Source organism: Phalacrocorax aristotelis, chromosome 7 (genome assembly GCF_949628215.1).
Source record: "Phalacrocorax aristotelis chromosome 7, bGulAri2.1, whole genome shotgun sequence".
Lineage (NCBI taxonomy): Eukaryota > Metazoa > Chordata > Aves > Suliformes > Phalacrocoracidae > Phalacrocorax > Phalacrocorax aristotelis.
Window position 1 is genome coordinate 51,414,114 of NC_134282.1, and position 24,151 is coordinate 51,438,264.

Sequence of the window (24,151 nt, forward strand, 5' to 3'; positions counted from 1 at the left end):
TATTTTGAGAATGGATTCTGCCAGACAAGCAGCGGAAGGCTCCCATACTGCCAGAGAAGGCACAAGTGAGTAGAAACATTTTTTTTTAACTGTACATTGGGAAGCAAAAAATGAAACTGAAGAACACTGTCTCTAGTTTTAGCTATTTCTGGTGCTCTCAAGGCAAACTAAATGCCTTCTTCACTGTCTTAAGTATTTCTTTGCAAAGCACCATTTCTACTTTATTTTTTCATGTACCTGGAATTAAAGTAATAGTCAAAAGAAAGAGATTGGAAAGATAGCATTCATGTGACCACAAACTAATTCTATGGCAAGGCAGCCTATGCTAAACGCTAATCCTTTCAGTGCCTTTAGGGCATTCATGAAAGTAGCTCCTGTGGGTCTACGATTCAGAGAAACATAGAAATTGAAGTAGACAAAGATAAGCTTTATCCACTTTCCCACCAACACACAATTCTTTCTCGCTGTACGTGCTCTTCAGCTTTGCTGAGCCCCGTTTTCAGCATCTTAAATGAAAGAATATGTTACATATACATGTTACATCAGCTGAAGAAATCATGGAAGTATCTTCACGTGGTCAAACACGGAAGAAGTAGAGACGAGGTACAAGGCACTGGAACAGAGTCACTCCTTTGAATTAAATGTTACAAATTTTATACTTTGACTTATTACCAATTTCTACCTCAGTATGCTTAAAAAAGCTGTAGCTAATCAACTATGTCACAACCACAGCAGCTCTGTTAGCGTCATATTGTACATGCCATATGTTAAGTGCTGCTCTGAGGTTCATATTAGACATACCCCACCAAGAAAAGGCTTATGAGTTCACAGTATTAGGCTGTAATCTAGCTCAGGAGAAGGTATCTGCTGCTGCTGAAGGTAGGGCAAGAGCTTCAGGTAAGTTTTGTAATCAACCTGACCACTCCCATCTAATATTGTGTTTGCAACTGAGAGCCTAAAATTCTGACCTTGTACTTTGCAACATCCATCTCTTATTTTCTTCACTGAGTAATGTTCACTCAATAACTCCCAGTGAACTCCTCAGGCCTTAAGCCCTGATTGTAGGATACAAAAAGTATGATTTTTTAAACAACAGGCAGCGTTGTCCATTTTAAAAAAAAAAAAAAAAAAAGGGAAATTAAAAGAATGAAATCATGGATCATGTTTCTTGGCCATGGGAAAAGAGAAGAAAGGGACAGTAAAATAAATATAGATGTGTACACACACTGTTCAGATGTGGTTGTGAAGATTATGGGAGTTTTCTCTTGAAGTGTTTTGCAGATGGGAAGTTCCCAGAAGGCCAATGGGAGAGGTCTGAATGCCCTTCAAGCTTGTTATACACTATTTTCAGGCTGATACTCAATCGTATTTTGGCTAATTTCGTTAAGTTCAAACTTCAGCTGTAGATGCCACATCACAAGGCTACGCTAATTCTTTCTCCCTCCCCTTGTGTCTTAATAAGAAATGTAAGATTGCCAAGCTCAAGTGCTTGATTCTTAATAGGCACTCTGTATTACTTTTAAGAGTTTATTATTTTTATATTCTTAAATTTCCACATTGTATTTTTATAATTTTATTTTGGTTCCCCTCTCTCTTTTTATTTTGCTTTAAACCACTGCACCAGAATGTGTTTTGACCATCTTCCAAACTGAAACACGTACAAAAATTTCTGAAGCATTCCAATAACTGTAAACTGGGCTGTGCTGCCCAGGCAGGAACTCTGCTTCTCCCTCTTTCTTTCTCTCTCTTAAACAAAAAGTATTTCCACCGAAAATAAAGAGAAAAAGGTCTTTTTGCAACATACAGAAGCAGTGAAATAGGACACTTCAGTTTCATATGAAACAGGCAATGTGAAAATAGTCTGAATTTTAACAACCTGTGTTAGGAAAACTATAAAATATAGTATGGCAATTAAGTAAATTGTTACCTTTACTTATAAAAAAGAAAATCTTCTCATTTTGTTTTAGAATTGCCAGGCTTCTCTTCTGGAAGCCTCAAGAAAACCAAACCCATCCTCTTTGAGATTTATTATTATTATTATATTTACGCAGAAGCCAGAGTGTGTCATGGAAAGTTATGCAGACAAAGTTCCTGGTTGTACAGAAAATGACAAAGCAACCTATTATTTTCAGGATAAATCAGCTCTCAATCTAATTACCATGTTCTTGTAAATATTCTATACATTACTAAATAATAGGGCTCACTATCATTGTCTGGCTCTTGCAAATGACCCTGCAAAGAAAAAACAGAGACCCATTGATTCCCATGCATGGAGTCCAAGAGTCCACTCCAGCAGTCTCTCTGCAAGATCAAGACCACAGAGAGACCCACAATTGCTTAATTATATTCACCACCATACCATCAAATATGAAAACTGAAGAGATAAGTAAAATCCACCTCATTATTACAATGGTTGCTCTTCATTTACTTTGTTTTCTACTTCTTCTCCTTTTCCATTTTAGCCCAGAAATCTAATCAGTCTCCTTTGGCTTACAATCAACTTTGCCCTCGTGTTCTGTGCTGCTGCTTTGTAGCTTGTAGATACCGGGAGATACCTGTGTTGGTTAAAAACCAACTTGAACTTAAGAAAAAACAGTAGAGCCAATTCTAGCTGTTTTAATTTTCCTAAAAACAGTGTTATGTCAAAACTCGCCTTCCCAGTTACATCTGAGTTTCCCTTTTTCAGAAAAAACTCTCTAGCAATGCTAATCTCTTTCCACATGCCATTTTAGTTTAAGAACAGTTTTGACTCAAAACAATACTGAAAGATAATGGTTATGTAAAAACCCGCAAAAATGCGTTAATAATAAATAAGCCAACAGGCATATAAACCAAAAAGCCAAACACTGGATACAAGAGATAGAAATCACATTTTTTCCATAAATATAATTTCAGTGCAAAAGCCTCTGTTTGCAGGCATGCCAGTCTGAAAAATAAACCCAGCGTTCTGATTAAACACAGCATATTTTCATGTGAGGTTACGAACAATGCGTTTTTACGCATTTCTGGTGGAGAAACACCATCTCTGCTCTGTGAGAGATTCAGCATAAACCATCTGTGCTACTCCTCTCACTGATGGCACTGCTAAGTAAAGGGGTCAGCGAAGAGTTAAAGTCTGCTCTCTGCAGAAGCCTTCATCGCTTGAGTGGAGTTGAAGCTTTTTGCTTCCTCTTGCGTAGGGGTCAAATGAATTCACAATACTCGATTCATAGCGCAGGGTGGATCTGAAGAACGGGGGTCAGACAGGTTGAATTTCCGGTAATTTGCAGGACCTGGCCTGTCAGCCCTGCACTCGCGTCAATGTTTAGCAACCAGAATCCCAAAAGATCCCTGTGTTTGGGGCACACTGATGATGCACCACGCGGTGTCAAAGGTGCATTGCTGTTTACTTTTTTCCCCAACTCGTATCACGATTTTGCTCAGAGCTTGAGAATGACATGGTCTTCTATTTAACTTCTGCTAAAAGCAACTTATCTTCCTCGAAATAAAGGTCACTGTGCAAACTCTTAGGTGGGCTAAGCTAAAAGCTCTTCTAGCACTGGAAGGAGCATGACTGCACAGCCTCCCACCTGGAAACAGGCAGCAGGTCTGGTACGGTAGAAGCACATTAGTATGTCCTGCTAGGTACACATTCTCACTGATCAGACAATGCCTAACATTTGCAATAGGAAAGATTAACAGAAAGCACCACGTGAAAGTGCTTTTTGATCCCTTTGCATATTACCGGAGAAAACTATGTAACTCAGATGTGAAGGGGGAATTACTGAAGGGTCTTGAGATATTCATTATCATATGTGAAATCAGCCCACTTGAGAACTGCCCAACTTCTATTTTCTTATTCAGTTCCTCAGATCAAAACAAATTCTTCCACGGAGCCATGGAAACACTTACTTCCCTTATGATGAGCAAGGACTCACCCAATACTCAGGTTAAAGTTAACCCACAACCAGCCACCTGGCTGTATCTCAAACCAACAAAATTATATGCAGAGCACGCTGGCAGGTAATCTTGACATTTATTATTCATACACAATTATAATAGAAGTGGTGCTTTTCAAATAAATAGAAATTGAATGTTCCCTGCCTAACAAGCATCTAGCCTAAAAACCTGATTCTAAAGCTCCTTAAACAGGTGACATGCACTAGTAAATCTTACCTAACACTGATGTTACAGAACCAGGTCCTAAATTATACATCTTGGAGGTCATAGATTACAACAATAGGCTATGATTAAGCTAATTATCATATACTCATGCTGTTAATTAGTTCATTTTTAAATATTTTAGTATATTAAAATGTAGATGCAGTGTCCAAGGAAATGAAAAAGGAAAGTCAAGAGGTATAGCTTATGTAAAGCTGAGCCTACCTCATATATTTTCATTTTTGTTCTGCGAATTTGGAACAGAATAGCTGCAGGGTAGCTGGTTTGGCAAACATAATTCTGAGGGCTACTATTTTATACTAGGGCATCTGAGTTATCATTAAAAACAAACATGGAAGAAGAATTTTGGAGATGCAATCTGAAATACCCCGATAAGGTTTAATATTCATGGATTAACTATATAGTTGGACCAGTGCCTAAGGTCCAGCCACTGCCAAGCATTTAGGCACCTGACTCGTCGTGAAGGCAAAGGAGATTACGTTCCTTTAAAAATGTGGGCCTTGATGCCTTTAAGGGAAAGCGCTTACTGCACAGAAAGTTTCTGCAGTTTCTCAAAAATGTCAAAATTTTGGATTAATCTAATCTCTGAAGTTTGCTCTACAACCAGATTGTATGGCATTTTTGAATACAGGTCCTCTAGTTTGCCTGATGTAATTATGTAGCTCAACTATCTCCAATGAAATGTTAGAATGTAACTGTTCTATTAAATAAGAAAATAGACAGTAGACACATGCAATCATAAAAAGATTGAGGGGACTCATTTCCTGAAGCTTATTTCCTTTTTGTAACAAATATTTACTGTCAAATGTTTATTACTTTTACATTTGGATTTTTTAAAATACTTTATTGAATTAAAAATACCACATTACCATTGGCTAAAAGAGGAGACAGCTCTATTTGCCAGTAATTTCTACAGCTAATGCCAACGACCAGTGCCAATTTTTTTTTTTTGGTTCACATTTTTGTAGACAGCTTTGAGACTTACGATACAAGCATTGTGCAGATGAGGCATGAGAAACACAAAGGTGAAAAGAACACAGACTTTGAAGGTTTAAAAATTAAAGCTGATCATTTCTTCTAAAGAATTTCCTTCCATTGCCTTCAAACGCCAGTTCAGAGTACCGTAACAGGATGCAAATATTTACTTAAATTAATAGCACGTGACATAATTGATCCAAAGCTTCACAGTGTGAATGCTAATGCTTAAGACATATTTGTAACAGAAGAATACTTCTACATAAGTGATTCCAAACTGGTTTTAATCTGGTGAAGTTCTACAAGGCTTTGCAGTAGAAAATACTAAAGTCCTTACAAAATATGCTTTTCTTCGGGAGACACTGAAAGAGTGATGGAGGAAAAGAGCACAGTAAAGATGTCAAATAATAAGACCGGTGAAAAATCTTGGGAGACACAAACACCTGCCGTCCACATCTTACAGAGAAGATCAGTGCCTGTTGGCTTGTCATTCTGGCAAGCAACTCGTCCCTGAAGCAATTCCAGGCTGGACATGCAATTTCTGCATGAGAAATGCTGACCACCTACCAGTAGGCTGACATTCTCATTAGGCACTGGATTATCCAGAAACATAATGTTTTTTATCACAATAAGGGAAATAGCAAATATCTATTCCAATAGCAGTCAAGCTGGGTGACACCCACACAAGTGGAAGAACTTGAATCATCCTGGGTAGATCTGGGGTTTCCTTTACAGACCTATGTTCTAATATTTTGCTTCCAGTACAGTAGTCCTGGTGGTCTGCATTTTCTTGATGAGGCTGGAAAATACAACCTACCCAGATTCTTTTCTTATTGTTTTATATTAGATAGTTTCCAAATCCAAAATAAATAAAACAGCAAATGTGAAACTAAGAGCATGTTCCCAGGACTTGCATGTGTTCAACAGTTTTAGTAATTTGGCACTTAGAAACCTCAGTTATCACTGATTATTATTTTCTTTGTGAACATTGATTTAAGATCCTGAGACTGTTCAGAACAGGAATGAGGGACAACTGAAAAACACGAATGGCTAGTTAATGACAGCAAGAAACCTGGCTGCTTCATGCCTGTCTATATAGACAGAACGCTGCCAGCTGGTGCTGGTGACAGGACACAGTGCTTCATGACTTCTTCTGGATATCTCTGAGGCCACACTGAAAGTAAGCATTTCTCCAGTCTCTATCTAAAGTGGGATGCAGACAAGCTCTGGTCAGAATGAAGACATCTAATTACATGCAAGACCTCAGGAAAAGTTTTGCCATCTAAATTCCAGAGAACAAGTCAGCCAGCCTCATCTCAAATATGACCTACTTCTAGAGACACCAAAAATAAGCATTTCCATTTTGCCAACCAACCACGTGATGTAAGCCATGTTGCACCCAAATCCTGACTAAACATCACGTTGCTTAGAAAATACACAGGAAGGGGCCTCATTCCACACAAACCAATAAATGGCCTAATCAAACAAGCAGTCATTAATATTTCCTTGGCATAGAGTTAGAGTCAGCTCCTAAGGACGTCGTAACGGTCTGAAGGTGAGGTCTACTGAAAGATCCAGACAGTCATCTAGGCTGGCTCTGTAGAAGTAGCTGAGTCTGCAGAAGTAGGCAAGCACTCTTGTGAGACTTTCATCTCAGCTGAACATCCAGCAAAACAGTCTCTACTGAGTACTTCAGCAAAACAGTGTCAAAAGGGAACTTTCCCTAAATTAAGAACGAGTACAAACAAAAGTTTTTCTGGGTCTGCTCTAGGAGATTAACTAGACCACTCTGGGGAAAGAAGGAAGGCTGCAGAAGTATGTGCTATTGACATGAAGGTCAATGGGAGTTTGATGACTGGTTTTGTATCAGCAGTGCTGAACATGCTGAAAATCCCGTTAAGTAGTTCCAAGGAAACTAGAGACTCCTTTTCTTCCCCAATGTGTGACAGCTTTATTTCCACTTCCCACCTTGTTTCCAGGTACACCCCATGAGCTCTTACCTCCATATTCTTACAGAATGTAGCATTGGTCCCAAACAGTATCTGGCACTGTTCATCGGCACTGTAGTGCATTCCAGGCAGCTTGTGAGGGAGCCGCACCGCGTACTGGCTTCGGGGGTCTGTTACCAGCAAACAGGTGCTGACCTTGGACCTGTGGAGTGTCAGAATTAAACATGCCTTTAAGGGAAAGCACCTTTGAACCTGAGTGCTAGATCACTGCTGTAGAGGAGAGGCGGTCCTCTCTTTAACAGGGAACCTGATGACCTCATGGGAAACAGTGGTGATTTTTCCCAGTATATATCTGGAAGCCTTCTAAATCATTGAAAACTATGGATAGGAAGGACCTTGGGAACTCATCCCTGGCTCCAGGCTTCGAGGCAGAATTGACTATATTCACATTATTCTGAGTTAAACATTTGCCTATACTATTCCTAAAAATCTGATGGAGACTCGATTCTGCCCTCAGGCTATCTAGTCCAAAGCTTCATAAACCTTACAGTAACAGCTAGAAAGTCTTCTACCGTGTCTCACCTGAATCCCCTTGACTGAATTTTAAGCCCTTGACTTCTTCTCCATCACAGACATAAAGGAAAGACTTTTCCCTTTGCCTTCACAACAATCTTTTACAAATTGGAATAGCACTGTCATCTCCCCTCTATCAGGGACCAGTGATCAGTGAGTTCACTTCTTTTTCAGCTTCATACCTTTAATGTAACAGTAGATTTCCCATTTTCTTTCATTATTTTCCTTTCTCTCCCACTTCTAATCCCCAGAGTGTGGAATTTTCCATGCTGAACCCATTTCTAGCAACAAAAGCACTGACCACTGTGCCAGACACTGTTTGTCAGGGAGCTGCACTGTAGGTCCAAGACCACAATTACAGAGTTCAGAGAATTCCGGTACTTGCTATAGTACATGAGAGTTAACAAGCAGCAGGACAGAAATCCTTTCTAAAGTGTTGAACATGATGAACTGAAATATGGATGCAGTGGGAAAGAAATTTATAGTGAACTGTTTAAGACCAACACTCACTGAGGGGTGAGAAAACACATCAGAATTACCTCCAGGCAAAATAAATTTGCCATAAAATAAAAGCTATTTAATAATGATAATGACAGTAAAAGCCACAGCACAAAGCTGGCAGCATCCTTCAATTGAGATGATGTTTTCAGGCCACCTATACAGACATTTCTGTCACCGCAAACATGAAGGGCATTTTTTGTAAAATGAAGGTGATCTGGGGTTGTTTTTAAGAATTTATCAGTACCTTGACGAGGGCACATAATTCTTCTGCCTCTCTGCAAACCACAGTTTCAAAGGGGCTACTGTATAGAGACAGACTCAAACTTGCAAACCCTAATGACACAAGCACACACTTTTTTTAAAAGGAAAATTGTTTAGACTTTCACTTTCAAATAATACACTGGATTCTTGTCTGATAGGATTTCTGACAATCAGCACAATCCTTACTTTAGGAAGTTTTCAAGGTCATCGCGGCTGCATGAAGACCAGGAAAGGTCACTTGGGTTCCTGCCCTTCACCCATTCTCCAGACATAATATGAGACCTCCCTGCGCAGGGTTGATGGTCATCATCATGGCTCATTCCCATGCTGTTTGATTAAAACAAAACAAGACAAAAAAAACTATCAAGTTATGATGTGGGTTTATCATTTCCCATTGGACTTCACAACGACACTCTTAGCAATTAACAAGTCAAAACCAGGCTGCACAAATAACACAGAATTATTCGCCTACTGCTCTGGGCACCTGTTTAATGAATAAATATAGGTGCTTGAATTTATCCATTGCCTTAATTTCACAAAGGTTTTTGTATTTGTCTGTTTGAAACTTTTAAATGTGCTTCCTATGGACTTTCCTACCAGGAAATGTAACTATTTGAGGGTTCCTGAGAGGTGAACCTGGAGAAGTGATATAACACAGCTAAAGGATATCTGCTAGACTGTCAAAGGCAGCATTTATTGAAAATTTTGGATTGATTTCTCGAATCTGGTGGATATGGTCCCTATAATCATACTGAGAGAATGTTCAACAACTTAATACTAGAGATGGGCCAATTTTGTTGTTGTGTCAGTGTGAATTTGGAATAACTCCACTGCTAGGAAAAACATTTCTCTAAATTTGTGGTATTGTACAATTTCTTTCTCATCTAACCTTGAAGCTGATCCTCCTTTTGGTGGTGGGTTGGATCAGATGACCTCCAGCAGCCCTTCCAACATAAATTAGTCTAGGGCTCCATAACAGCAATGCTCAGGTAGGAGCCTGAGGCAGAATCAAGCCCCCATTTCTGCGAGATCTGTCCCAACAAGCACCAAGACTGCCCCATGCCAGTCTTGGCAAGACAAACAGCAGATTGTGTAGTATAAACATACATGGAGGAACTCAAATATGCTCAGTGAGGATTTCAAAGAGTGTTCAGAAATAGAAAAGTATTACTTTACCCTCCATGCAACTTCCCACTTAGGATCCTTCTCTCATTAGTGGAGTCTCAACCACTGGGCTGCTACAGCAAATCACTGTTCAGAGAAAATCTCTGTTGCCACTACAGGAAGGTGAGACTCCTCTGCTGGACATAAGCCTTTGTGAACAGCCCTCATGGTGGCAAAGAAGGGATTAACGATGTGACCACGTTCACCTGCTGCATCAGTGAAATGTCAGAAATCCTGCCTGGCAGTCCTACACTCAGTCCATCGTGCCATGTTGCCTGGCAGCATAAGGGAGTTAAGGGTTTTCCATCCTACTTTGAAATGATCATTAAAATAATTTTTAAAAAACATACATAATAACATTTTGAAAGGTTAACATTCTCCTTTCAATTCCAACATGAAATGGAAAATGGCTGTCAAACAAAAGGTGCCTCCTGTGGCCAAGTGTCACTTTCTAGCGAAATAAGAGTCACCAATTTGGGGCTCAAAACACAGATTAATAGGTACTCGCTAGGCCTCCGGCTGGCCGGGCTGAGCAAGCCAGGAGCAGTCCCTCTAAATATGGTGTTGGACTTTTTAATCCATGCTATTTCTCTACAATTCAGAGGCTCCTGTTTGCTTTCTGACTATGCTCTTGGCTTTGCTTCTCTCCAGTTTTGGGAGTCAACTGTTCAAAGCCTAAACACAACATACATTTCTAGTTGCAATGAACCAAAACTGTCTTCAGCAGTTTGATAATTATGGCTTAGATTAAACCACCATCTATGCTATTTTTAGCTTAAAGTGAAGATTGTATGGTGGAGTCTATTATTTTAGGTTTATCTCCAGGGACATTATTATTTCTAGCAAAACTACATTTAACATAACTTTTAGACTCAGAAGTTCATAGTTATTTCTTGTTTTTAAACCTTTGTGGGTTTTGAACACAGCAGAAACATTAACATCAAGCACATTTTGTTTGATGCACGCAGGAATAATTTAACAGTCTATTAGTAACTCTAACTTCAAAACAGTAAAGAGTGAAATTCCTGCTCCACTGAAGTGAATGGGAGTTTTGCCATTGACTTCAATGGAGCCTGGATTTCACTCCAAGTATTTTACCCATGTTGTTTCTACACGCAGAGCAAACTCTTCACATGCTAGGAAGAAAGTTCCAGCTGTATTCCTCCAATGCAAATAAGCCCATCTAAAGTTCATATTCCTAAAAGTCAGGAAAGGAAGAGCTAAGTACCACGAAGCAAGATATGCAAGCTTGCTGGAAATCTTCCAGAGGAAAGTTTGCCTGCCCAAAAATGCCAGTTTAGAAGGTAGCAATCATGTTAATTTTTCTAATGGAAATGAGGCAGGTTTCCAAGGTTTCTGTCAGCTTGCCTGCCTTGTGACTGCCACAGTGCCGAGACTCAAAGTTGGGTACTTCAGGTTTCTACTCTGTCAGGGCTTCTGTGGGATGGGACTTGGCAGCACTTCCATTCTGGCAGCTTCCCGGACGGCCTCCTGGTTGGCACCTCCGCTGTTCCACTTGAAAAAGGTGAAAACAAACCATCTTCTTGACTTCCCAAAGTGGTTTAGGCTCCCTGATCTTGTCTCTTCCACAAAAGACTAGTGTTTGGTCTAGCGTTCCTTAATTAAGCTTTCTGATTAACTTCAGTTATTCTTTGTTAAATTTTTTGAAAGTAAGATTTTTTTTTTTGTTGGCAAACAACAAAAGTTACTAATTAGTACACCCCTGACTTTAACTTTATTTTAAATCTGACCCCATGAAACATGGCTGCCTAGAAGAAACGCTGAGGATAACAACATTCATTACTCAGCTTTGATTTTGCAGGGGTGTTTGAAACAGGTAGAATGCATTCTCTATAAAGACTGAGTCAGAACTCACATCTTAAAAGTTATTTACAGGCTTCTTCTGAAATTAATTCAACTTTTACATGTGTGGATATTGACACCTTTCCAAATAATTCCTGATTTTTTAACAGAAATTCTTTAAAAACCTGTGAGCATAAAGGAATTGTGCCTGAGCTATTGGAATAAAGAAAAGGAGCTCTGCTAAGTCAAAAGGTCCATGCCAGTATGTATTAGCTTGGGATCTGGCCTCGAGGTACACAGGCAACCTCTACTGGCCTCTCTGTGATGAGTTTCTGAGAGAATGAAACCAGCAACACCTTTGGAGCCTGTTTTAATTGGCAGTACAGAACTTTTCCCAGCATCTCCTTTACCTTACAATGACTCACTTGAGGAAAGGATTAAATGACCTGCAGGACTAAGGCATACCCTAGAATGCTAACACATTCTTTTCTGAAGTTCAAGGGTCTCCAGCTACATCAAAGGGATCAGTTTTTCCTAAACACATAGTAAATGTAATGCCATGCTGATTCCTTTCACTAATGAATAGTCCCCCTCCTTTTAACAGAAATAAACCAGACAGAGCATTATTTGTTTGCACTAAACAGCACGGCAAGCGCTGATTGAGTACTTTGCATTTTCTTTGTGATCATCTAATCTTACCTGCTATTCAGAAGTTCACGTGGTATTAGAAGCAGATAATCAGTCTCTTGGAATATTCTGCCATAGGAAGGGGTTCTATTCTTAACGTGAACAGAACTTGAAAACAAGAGCTGATAATAACGGCTCTCAGATTAGAAGTAGGAATGCCAAAATGGCACCACATCACCCCACAAAACCAATGCCCCCTGTGTTCTCCGAGTCATAACTGTTCATTTTACCAGGAGCAGCAAACACACGTTGCATGTTGTCCTTTACACAGCATAGCCAGCAGAGCCATTACAGAGGAGCAGGACTCGATTACCCTTTGTGCTGTTACTACCACAGCCACTAGCTCCATTCTAAGCACAGGGTGAATTTCAGCCTTCGGCTCATCATTCTCCTCCTGGAGACAATGAGCTTCCACAAAGGCAAACAAGAACAGCTTAGACTGTCAGCCCTTAAACCCCTTTCATTCTATGTTTATTCAGAGTAAGCACAACGGGACTCTGGTTTCACACCCCAGCTTCTTTTCTAAAATAAATAATGCGTTGGTTATCAGTCAAAGACACTAAGACATCACCAAAGGAGTCCTGCAGCATATTTATTGTTCCTTATCATATGTGAATCCAGAAACAAGCTGACTGACCAGTTTGAGTTCTGACCATTAACATAATCACAGCAAGGCAAGTTTTATCGGGAGTCACAGGAAGGCAGCAACAACAGATCTCATTGACAGTGATTTTTGCAGAACCACACTTTAAAGTAGCATTGCTATGAATAAAAAATAGCATGCAGTGTCTCAAAGCCCTGGCCTCTCTGAAGCCTATGCTCCTTTCCAGGACACCATTCTCCAACAAAGTCTACACAGCAATCAGAACTGGGTCAGGATGCCAGAATTACACTCTGGGCCTGAGCCGGCCAATTTCTTGTGTAACCCTTTTTAGCTAAATGCAATTAACAGTCATTTGTTCTCCCACAGCAATGTTAAATAAATGCACTTGCTTTGTTTGTTTCGGTCATTAGTGGAGCTTCTCTGCTAGACAGTTAATGTAACTAAACTGCTCTGTTTACCCTTGGTGTGTTTTCCAAAGTTTCCTGTTATTTAAAAGCCTGAGCCAAAGTGCACCAAAGCCTGTGTGAAAGCCTCCTCCTGCCTTCAATGCACTGTGCGTTGCACCTCCAAGTTCTTAAGGTCATGTATACAAATCTTCATCAGAACCACTATGACTCTCAATAGGTTTCCTCTGAAAACCCCCAAATCTGAGTTATAACGCTAAGGGCTGGGGGAAACCAATTTAGGAGACGCTTTAAATTTTTTCGACAGCTGCAACTTTGTGGCTGGTAACAGACCACTTCAAAAATCCCCAGGATTATTATAACGAACTCCCCCTTTGGTGGGGAGACATTATGAAGTAGGGGCAAGAGGCGAGTTTGATAGAAAATATCATCAGCAGTAAGAGTTTTTCTTCAGGAAAAGGCAGAAAGAGGGTAGCAAGTGAAAGAAAGAATTATGAAGAAGTGAAGCCTGAAAAAAACACACCCAGAAGTGGAAACACCACGAGCTTCTACAATCCCTCTGTTTCAAATAAGCACTTCAGCTGGATGTTAATAAGAGCTTCTCCATAGCCTCCCTGGGAAAGCCAAACCATTCCATTGGTCTGCAAATAATTGAGGGTGAGTCAAACACTGGTTCGCTTTAGAAACGAGTGACACTCAGGACTAGCAAGGCTACCCAAGGTGACCTGGCTGTCACCCCAGCTGCTTACTAAACCTCTGCACGACACAGGATTGATTGCATTAACTGCAGAGCCAAGATTAAGCACAAGATTTCTTTCTAAACCCCACTGGAGAAATATAAACGCAAAGGGAGGGCAGACCGGACAACATCCTCACGCGATGTGAGAGGGAAGGGAGAAGGGGAGCTAATTTATCCACTCTGGCATTTCAGTGTGGGCAGGATGACTGCGGCCCATGGAAAGCCTGCTATTTAGACATGCTGTGGGCACAAATGCCATCTCTTTATCCAAATGAAGGACATAACTGAAGGACAAAATTCCTCCCCCTTCCCACTTCCTATCGGGTCTCCGTGAATGGTTGAGAAGGGAGTCCGATCTCCATAGTCCATCCAATCTCAACCACAAAGGAAGGTGCTGGTATGGAAGGAGGTTATACAGGGTGCACGGCTGACAGCTGAGAGCGTTAAACATGGCCATTAAACTCAACTCAATATAGGTCACTAAGCAGAGAATGTACGTCAACAGTTCTCAGCAGCTACTGACTTGGGCTGGATTTGAACCAGCAACTTAGAAGTGGGAGACAGTATATCACATAATCAAGCCTGTGGGCTGTCCAGTCCCAAATCGAGTTCAATGTTAGGAATTTTTATTAACGTTTGAAATTGAAGCTGCATCACTGGAAAGATGCCTATTTCTGAACTGGTTCAACATGTTTAACATTTCAATATAAAATGCTGATATCTTGCAAGTTATGAGGTTTCCAACCAGTTGAGAATAAAGGCATAACAAAGGCAGAAGTGAAATGGGGTTGCTCCTCAGAGCTGGAATTATAATAGGAGCTGCAGTGCAAAATGAGGACAGTAAGTTTAAGAGAGTGACCTAGGAAGGCGATGCATCTGCAGAGCAGCCGAAGAGAGGCAGAGACAGCCAGAGGGGTTAGAAGGGAGTCCAAGTAAGGCTTGGACGGAGGGCAAACTAACAAATACCGGGGAAACACGCTGAGGTGAGCTGAGCTGGGGAGGAGGCAATGAAACAGCTTGCATAACCTCCTTACAAAAACAACAGTCACTAAAACTGTTGGCTTAATGGAAAACAGGCTTTTTCACCTTATGCTTTCAAACATGTAAACGCAGTCACTTAAATATAACTTGACTATTTCAGAAGCTGACAGGTGGTATTTTGGGGAGCTGTGATGAAGAGGAGGAGATGACTCTACTTAAAGCATTTGAAGTAATTAAAGATGATCATTATGTACATAATGTTATCTAGAACAGGGGTGTTCAGGACAGGTGCTGAGCTATTGGCTTGTTGGTTTGGGGTTTTGTTTTCTTTTTTTATAGGAAAGACAACATTTAAAGGGAGCCATGACTACTGGACTCTTGTTTTCATAACCAAGTGTATGTCACTCTCCAATAATGAAGTAACCAGATATTTTATATGGTTATCTACCCAACAAACAGCCAAGAAATCAACAACAGCGAGTGAGAACACACAAACGCCTATGGTGAATAACAGTGTGGAAAGCTGTGGTTTATTCAGCTGCATGACAGATCCAGCCCTTTATGATATGGTTTTCATTTAAAAAGAATTAGTTCTTTTGCCATGGAATCTGGAAGGCAGCAAGTATGAGCGTGTGCCGCAAGGGACAGATAGCACACACGAGAGACTGAAATGGCAGGAACAGGCAGTGTGGCCTTTTACTTGCCCAAAGATTTCATCTAAAAGCTTCTGCCCACGTGGTCCTAGATACCTGTAACAGAGCTGGCCAAACCCCACTGACATCAGTGACAGTCCTTTTATATGGTTGGATGGAAGTTAGACCAGGGCCACAAAGAACAGGGTGAATCATCTTACGATCTTCTCCCCAGCGATAATATCACGTGCCCACACTATTTACTTCTTTTTCCAGGCGACATTGGCTCACGCGGCTCTCTCTCGAGAATCATTGCCTCTTTTGCAGAGTGACTGATTCAGAGCAGGGCAGGCATTGCCTGATGTGTTCCAAGACTTCTGGTAAGATGCAGGAATCCAGTTGCGATGCAACTGAACACTTACCATTCCAATGGCCTGCCTCCAGCGCACCTAATTTGTAGGACATGGGATGTGGTCCCAGCATAGCAGCCTTTTCCTGAAAAAGCTTCCATGTTTCTGGTAAGAATCAGCAGGTTCTGAGAATGCAGAGGGTAGTGTACCATCTGGCAGAAAAAGGAGTGCTCCACCAAACACAAAGTCCTAGAAAAAGCTCAAGTTGATCAATATATGTGCAAATAAACTCGGTGGAAACTCCACATTGAAGAGGCAGCGTTACCTCAAGAAAACATCCTCCTTCTTTCTGATCTTAATGCTCACTCCTTTCCAAGTCCCATGGAGTATCTAACAGAAATGTCTAAATGAGAGCTGTTAACCAGGGTAGCTCCAGCAGTATGCATTCAGACTCAGAAAGGACTGTGATTACACAGCATAGTGTAAACCATTCAGTACCAACTCCCCCAGCACAGGTGGAGTCCTGTCCTGTTCAGAACCTTGTCTCTCTGAAGGAAGACTTTTAAAGATGCAAAGTAAGGTAGAAAACCTAATTATCAGGGGTTAGCATGTAATGGCCCTAACAGCCTGCTCCCCTACTGCTTAAGGACTCAGAAGTGGCCATAGTAGTTCAGTCTGACTGTGCTGATGCAGAAGGGACTCACCTGAGGCGACGGAGGCACAGGAGAGGCCCATGAAGTAAATCCAATCACATGCCCAGGGCTAAAAAACATGCAGCTTCTCTGCCCTCACACCCTCCCAACAGGACCAGGAGCTCACCACACTTAGGCTTATAATAATAATTTCACTGTCTTTTGTGTTCATGAGAGCTCACAATGGCTTCCATTCTAGCCTTTCTTTTTTGGCCCTGTGGGCCTTAAGGTCACACAGCATGTAGATTCCTGGCCACTTTACATTCCTAGAGCACTACCCCATCTCCACAGCAGCCATTGACTCAGATGCTCAGCTTTTCTAAACCCTTTCACATGCTTCGACACATGCCAACAACACACAGAGGCAAGAGGTTCCTGACACAAGAGTATCAGTAAGAGTCGAGGATTGTTTTAACAGTCCAATTCCTGTTGAAGGGGTGAATACAACACATGTATCAAAAACCACACACTCTGTACTACATGCATCAGTGACTCTTTCCTGGGAACCACTTCTCTTAAGCTATCAATGAAGAAACACTGGCTACTTGTCATGATCACTTTTGAGCAAGGATAAAGTTATCTGAGGGCCAAAGGGTAACAACCCTATGAAAACGTATGCATGGAGCTGTTTCCTTGCCCTCCACAAGATTTAATCCACTCCTCGGACATAAAAAATGCTCTCTCTCTCACTTGCCTCAGTCTGGTTTAGAAAGCAGGGGACTGCTGTAGAAGGAGCACAGTGACTATGAACGAGACAGTGGTGGGCAGAGAAAGACTCTGCTCATTTCTCTCTACTGGTGAGCAGAGGCTGCTGTGCTCCATCTGTAGCTCCTTGTACGCAGAAAGCACCCTGGTGCATCGCAGAAGTAACATGCTGAAGGATAACAAGCTGTTCGCTTTCAGCACTGCCTGAAGTGGGTGAGAACGAGACCTCAGAAAATGTGACATGCATTTTCTCAGAAGATGAAAAGGGAACATAAATTGTAGGGTAGAAAAGAGACAAAACCCTGGGATAGCTGGGTGGGATTTCCCACCCACTAGCAAAGATAGACAAAAGCTCAGTAAGAACAGCTGACAGGTCTGTCACTCAAAGTGTTACCAACCTAAGGGGAAGCTCTTGCATGCAATCACTCGAGTGCGCTTTCCTAAAACTCCTGCGAAACCAGTGAAAGCCTCCAGTCAACTGCATTAATGACTGAGGGTCAAAAGTGAACAAAGAGATGCAACGTGAGACATCGTTAAAAGAAAATGCAAGGAGAAGGGAGAGACGGTGGAGCACATTTGCCAAATACGTGCAACACAAGTAACCACAAATGTCCCACACTCTACCATCAGGAAGCCACCCACTGCCGCGCGCTGGGGGAGCGGGGCAGCCTGGGGAATGCACTACAGGAGTCAGGAATGCTGGCTGCCTTCCCCACACTCGGAGATGAATTCTCCATTCCTGGAGGTGGGAATGAGGAGAAGGCCAACATCAAAAGACAAAGAGGCGTGAAGTAACTGTAATATATATAATTCTACCAGCATCAAGTCTTGTGAATTCCCCAGACAAGCCAGTGGATACATGCTTTATGGCTGCCAGAGCTGCAGAAGTCCTTTGCACAGAAAGAAATATTTTTCAGCCTCTTTCTTTTATTCTTCTTTCTTGGTCTACACTGGCAATCACTGTGGGCTTGCAGATTCAGGGCAAGAAGAAATCCATCCTATGTGACCCTCTTACACTGATTCATCGAAGTGGCAGGTGACTGTAGTGAAGAGTAACAAACCTGCGTGCTCTCTTTTGCTTGCAAGCACGGAAAGAAAAAAAAAAAAACCTGCCTAGAAAAAAGCGTTGCACGGGAAATGCATGATCCGTTTCTATTAACTGTATTATATTTCTATTAATTTTTCCAAGTTTCTATTAATTGCGTTATAATCTAGCTATGGATCAGTCTGCAGTAGTTCAGCCGAAGACATTTGCTTCAGTTGAAGACATTTGCTATAAGGACATGGCTTTTTCAGTGGTATCCTGTTCACAGCCACTTCCATCACTCAGGAGTGCTCCCCATCCTTCTGGAAAGTTTGTTTCCAGCAATGCTCCTCCTATATGCCAGCTCCCTAAACTCTTGGGATTTTTCATAATGGTGCAGCTGGGAAAATAATTCATAATCCCGGAACCATCTGGCCTTGGCTGTTCATAAATGATTTTAAAAGCTATCTCACTTAGTTTCACTCATTTGGTCAGCAAGGAGAGACTTGATATCAAACAGGAACATTGCAAATTATGGCTTGGTATCAAAGCAGTTTGGAAATGATATGCTCAGACCAATACTGAATCCTTTGGGTAGTGGGTGTGCCTGGTTGCCTACAAACCTCAAGGCTAATGAAGCCAAGTTTGGTTTCAGATTGCCTAAGAATGCCACATGAAGAAAGTAAAAAGCAACTTGAAAAGAGATACTCTTGCTTTGAATGACTTTAGCTTGAACACATTAATGTGAAGACAAAACAAAAAGGTCTGTTATCTTCATAAGAGGTCTATTTAGAGGGTCTTTAGCCGATAAGAGGCACAGCATGCATGTCATTTCAATGATGACAGCTTTCTGGACACCATGTAGTAGTTTTTCTCATGTGATTCTATTCATTATATTCAGAGGTGCTGCCTGCAATAACGCATTTGGGAAACCTGGTAAGGTTACTTCCACAAGCACCATAAACATTTCAGAATGAGCTACAGGTATGTATTGTAGGACTTAACATATAAAAAGAAAATATTAATACATTTTTCTAAATAAACAAGTTGGTTTTTTTCTTTGAATGACTGGAGAGAAGCCTCAGGATCATATCTGGATTAGTATTGAAAAGGTGTCAATAACAGAGTGAAACAATGGAGAAAGAGGTAAAAAAAGACAGCCAATGGAGATGGTGACACTTAAAATGAGTAGGTGGGAGTTGATGCTTGTGCACACAAGCAGAAAAGCAGAAGACAAAATCATTATTATAATGTTTCTGCAGGAAAGCCCAGATTGTCACATTACTTTAAAGCTACTAAACCCAGGCAATCTGCATTTTTATCAAAAATTGACCATCAATGACCATGGGGGCTCATGATGGATACTAGGGAAGAGTTCCGCCCTCTTGGGCTAAGTCTGTCCCATGTTACATGGCAAGCAGCTTTACTTGAGATAAAAGGAGGCACTAGACAGGAAAGAATTTACCCATCAAAAGGTGCTTGAGGTTGTGTTTTTGAGAGGAAGAAAGGAAGCTGTGCTTTTCCTTTGAAGGAAAGATACCTTTCCTAAGCATAAAGACTACTTAAAATAAGAAGCAATTTAAAACGCTAGATTAGAAACCTGCCACGTCATTAGGTGTCTCCGGAGCGATGCCGGCGAGCGGCAGGGCGGTAGGAAGGGGACCCAGCTGGTAGCAGGTGGAAAAGACAGGCAGGCTTTGGACTCTCATCGGCAGGCGAGAGTCAGCTACCAGCAGGCGGACATCAGAAATTTCTGAAAGGTCAAACTGTCCCACATGTGAGTAAGATCTGGCATACAAAACAAGTGTCTCAGTGGACTTTGGAACAGAGAAACAACATATAGTGAAAAGATACTTATTTTTAAGGCCCAACACCCTGAGCTAATTAGAGGCCAACAGGAAGGAAACTTTTCAAGCAGTGAGAACAAACCATTATGGTCAGACTCCTTCTGCTCTGATTTGTTTAGGTAAAAGAAGAACAAAAGCAGAAAACTGAGAAAACAGTGAATTATTCTTCTCTTTTTTTGGAAACTGGGGTTCAAGTAAAGACACAGATGACAAAACTCCCTGCTGGGTTGGATCCAGCAATGGAAAGAGGCCCGGCATCTGATGTAGGGAGGATTTTGCAAATGGAAAGGGATCAGCGAGAACAAAGAAGGCCTGTTTATTTCGTTTGTCTAGTGAACTCTTTTTGTGGAATTTTATTTCCCAACACAACTGTTGGCCAAGAGGCAGCCAACCTTGTTCCACTACAGTGCAGCCTTCCACTGACATAACAGTAAAGGGAACCACATTTTTAGAGGCAACAACATTTCCACTGGCGTTGCTGCTGCTGAATTACTACTGAAGGCTTTTCCAAGTGACAGTCTGAGATTTATCACCTTCCCCAGCTCTGCAGTCATTTTCACCTGGAACCTGTTGAACTCAGCAAGCCAGGCAGACAGCACGGGTTACAGGCTATTGGAACCCAACTGCTAGTGGAAAAGTAAATATTTCAGCTAGATTCCTGCCCTTGTATAAAAACAAATGATTATTTGGTAAATGGCACTTGCAAACCTAATGTTTCCTGCGTTGGTGTGTACTGTAGACGTTGCACAATGGGGACTTGTACTGTCCCTATGTTTTGGGTCACTGGGTGCACAAGGCTGCTGCCAGCAAAGCCAATGAAGTATGAAACCAGAGCCCTTGTAGCAGAAAGCATATGCAAGATTTGCCAAATCATTACGGCCCAGCTATTTAACATGGCCTTGGCTTACTCAGCAGAATAGCCTTCAAAAAGAAAGACATAGCTGGCAAAGCCACAAAGCTATTGATTAAACAAAAATTGTGTTGTCTGGGAGTTTCTAAATGACTGCCGTTTGCCTGTTTGGTGCAGTTTTATTATGTTAAGTAAAGTTGTACAAGATGCCCAAAAGGAAAGAAATTAGAGGGACTGCAAGATAATTGCTTCACTAGGGATTACACAGACATCCTTCACAAAGCGTAGAGTAAAACCATAGAAACCCTTGCCCAGAACCACACTAATGATTGCCACAAGAGTCCAGAAAGCAATGGGAGGTGGACATTCCCACACCCAGTTCCAATATGGTTACATCCCAATACTGTAAATACACTATCAACCTTGGAAGACACAAAGGTGAGAAAAGATCTCCACGATAGAAGGAAAGTACTCCATCACCATGCTAGGATCAGCAGGTTCAGTCACCACACCTGTAACACCTTGCAGTTTTACACAAAACTAAAAGAACCCACCTAAAACCAGGCCTATTATTCAGAGTCTGGAACATGATGCTACTCGAACCTCTCCATTTCCCTTCCCAATCTTCTTTTTCTGTATGCGATTTCCGTATGTCATTTTCCTCTATGTGATATCCTACTGTCACTGCAAAAAAAACTTGCCCAGATGAGGTTAATACAACAGGGATATTCTACTTCTGGGATTCAAATTAACTTACCCAGGTACCATGTACTGTATTACGCTGGGCAAACATACCTTCTGTTTAGTGGTGGCTCCATCACTATCTCTTCCTCAGGTCAAACCATCAGTGCTTGCAGAAGTCTCCACTGATATTTTTTTTTACATGTTTAGATCTATATCTGTGTTTGATTTCTGCTTCCTTTTGACTAACTTAGGCCACAACTTTCAGAAAGCTATTATCAAGCTACTAATATCAAGCTATTTAGGTACATAATAATTTATTTTGTCTAAAACAGACTCCTCAGTACATTACAGAAAGTGGAACAAGCATGTCCTGAAATTTTAGGCTATACCTAGTTCTCTCTCAAAACCAGAATATGTTATTAAATAATTGCTTTTACTGGATCACACCGATTCTGATGTACAAACATATATGATGAAATAGGCAGTGTTCCATTATGTCCTTTCGGAGTTGTACAGAGAAGGGCAACTTAGCTGTGAAAATGTGCTTGCAATTATCTGTGGGAGAAGAATGAAACCTGGGAGGAGGGGAACAAGGAAAGGGAGCCTGGGAACAGAGAGAGACATTCCACAACAGATTTACAACACAAATGGCAGAAAATAAAATTAGCAACTCCAGGGTGGGTACGGACTTTTGCCAGCATTTTTGGCTAGCCTCAGGGTATGTCTACATGGCAGTCAGTCACTCCCAGTAATCCTGAGACTGCAATACACTGGAACAGTGACATACTCCTGTGAGATTTAAAATGGAGAGTGCTGGCACTGGTAGAATACAGCTGGGGCAGTAACTGCATGAATCAAACTACCCAGCTACTCAGGAAGCCTTGGTGCAACAATGCAGTGACTAGTACCTGAGCTTGCTAGTGTAAAGCTTGCATGGGATTGCTTCTGGCTCCCGTCTGCCTTGGGATCCAACCGACCTTGATTTTCAACCCCTACAAATGCAGACATGTGAGTTCCAACACATTGTCTTTTGCAGCATGGTCAAAACAGCCACAGAGGGTTTTACAAAGGCACAGAGAGAACCACGCCACAGCTCTCCACCACAAGACGGCCTCTACATCCAAGCTGCCAGCAGTGTCATTGGAGAGGTTTATCCAGTCACAAGCCAGATCCTGTCAGCCACAAGCTGCATCCCTGAGCCATCACATAAGTGGATACTGCCCTACAGGCCCACAAGATGGGCACCTCTTTGCAAGGTCTCTCTCTGGTAAAATGTTCACGCACAGAAGTGAATAAGACACCTGTGGGCATGTGTTGAGATAAAGTCTTTAACTACATGCTGAAATACTACCCTACGCTTAGAAGTTTGGTCTCGTTCACAGGACAGAGGGACTAGAGTTAAAATTGAAGTTGTCCAGATAACCCTGAAACTGAGACTTCGGTGCTTCTACATGTTTGATTCTGCAACTTTAGCAAGGTTGGTTTTAATGCCTTTTGGGAGGTAAGAGGTAATCTGGGGACAGATTGCTTCCTGGCAATTAATTGCTGTACTTTTGCAACAGCAATGAAAAACATTCCACAGAAATTCAGGTCAGGCAGAACCTGCCTGATAAACGCGAGACTAACTCAGGCCTCTGCTACACATCAAACAGCAGTTGCAAGGTCTGCCTTCTTTTCTATGACTGATCTCTGTCAGCACCACAACACTCAAGGATCCTACTGGTTGCTTTGCTCATACTTCTAAAAAACAGCTCTTCACAAATGCTGTGAAGAAAACCTTACATTTGCCATCGTTACAATGGAGACGGTCAAAAGAGCAACAGAGAACAGAAGCAGCAGCTCAGATGGGAACTTTTTTGAAAAACAGGGTTAAAGTCAGCCAGGCTAGAACCTACACTCAGCTGCCTACATCGGGAGAGCTGTGCATTCAAGGCTAGGCTATGGTGAGCGGCTCTAAAAACAGACAGAGGGTTGGTTTTTTTCTTTCAATACATCTTCTCAGCACCCACATCCTGCACCTAAATGTTATAATCCCAGGATAAAATGAGAGCATTTGTAGCAAAGTTCCCTCCATGTTTATATTGTTTCCAGAACCACTCCTCTTGCACCTCCGCCATGATTTGGCTGGCTGGCTCCATTGCTTCCAGCACTGCGCTGACTGGAATCAAGGAACAGACTGCTTAAGAGCAAGAAACAGTTTTATATCAGTACAGTGTGAACCCTGCAGCACTATCTGACTGCTCAGATCTGTGTCCCATTTACTGTGGTGGTCCTCGGCTTCCACGTGAAACTTTTCATTTTTAAAATGCATTATGACCAAAGCTTATAAATTGCAGGGCGGGGGAGAAGGGGGACTGTTAATTTCCTGTTTGGTTCTTAGGAATTAAGCTTGTATGCTTGCACCCCACTGACCTGGCTTTGCTAGTATGTGTTGTCAGAGGGCATTATTCTGTACCTTTTGGATCTGCTCAAGACACATTCCCTTTCATTCTGCAGTATTTTCGAATTCTACCTTACAACTGTTTGCATGACAGGATCTCTCTGCTGGGTGCTGCACTAGACACA

General features: G+C 41.6%; 1 protein-coding gene across 2 annotated transcripts in view; it reads right to left on the reverse strand.

The window, feature by feature from the left end:
- ADAMTS17 (ADAM metallopeptidase with thrombospondin type 1 motif 17) overlaps positions 1-24,151 on the reverse strand; it is a 191,336-nt gene that overhangs the window by 87,495 nt on the left and 79,690 nt on the right. For both annotated transcript variants that reach the window (XM_075100679.1, XM_075100680.1), the window contains exons 9-10: positions 8,607-8,747; positions 7,137-7,287 (exon numbers count right to left, since the gene is read on the reverse strand). In XM_075100679.1, the coding sequence (XP_074956780.1) occupies positions 7,137-7,287; positions 8,607-8,747 (292 nt within the window). The remainder of the gene's footprint in view (positions 1-7,136; positions 7,288-8,606; positions 8,748-24,151) is intronic.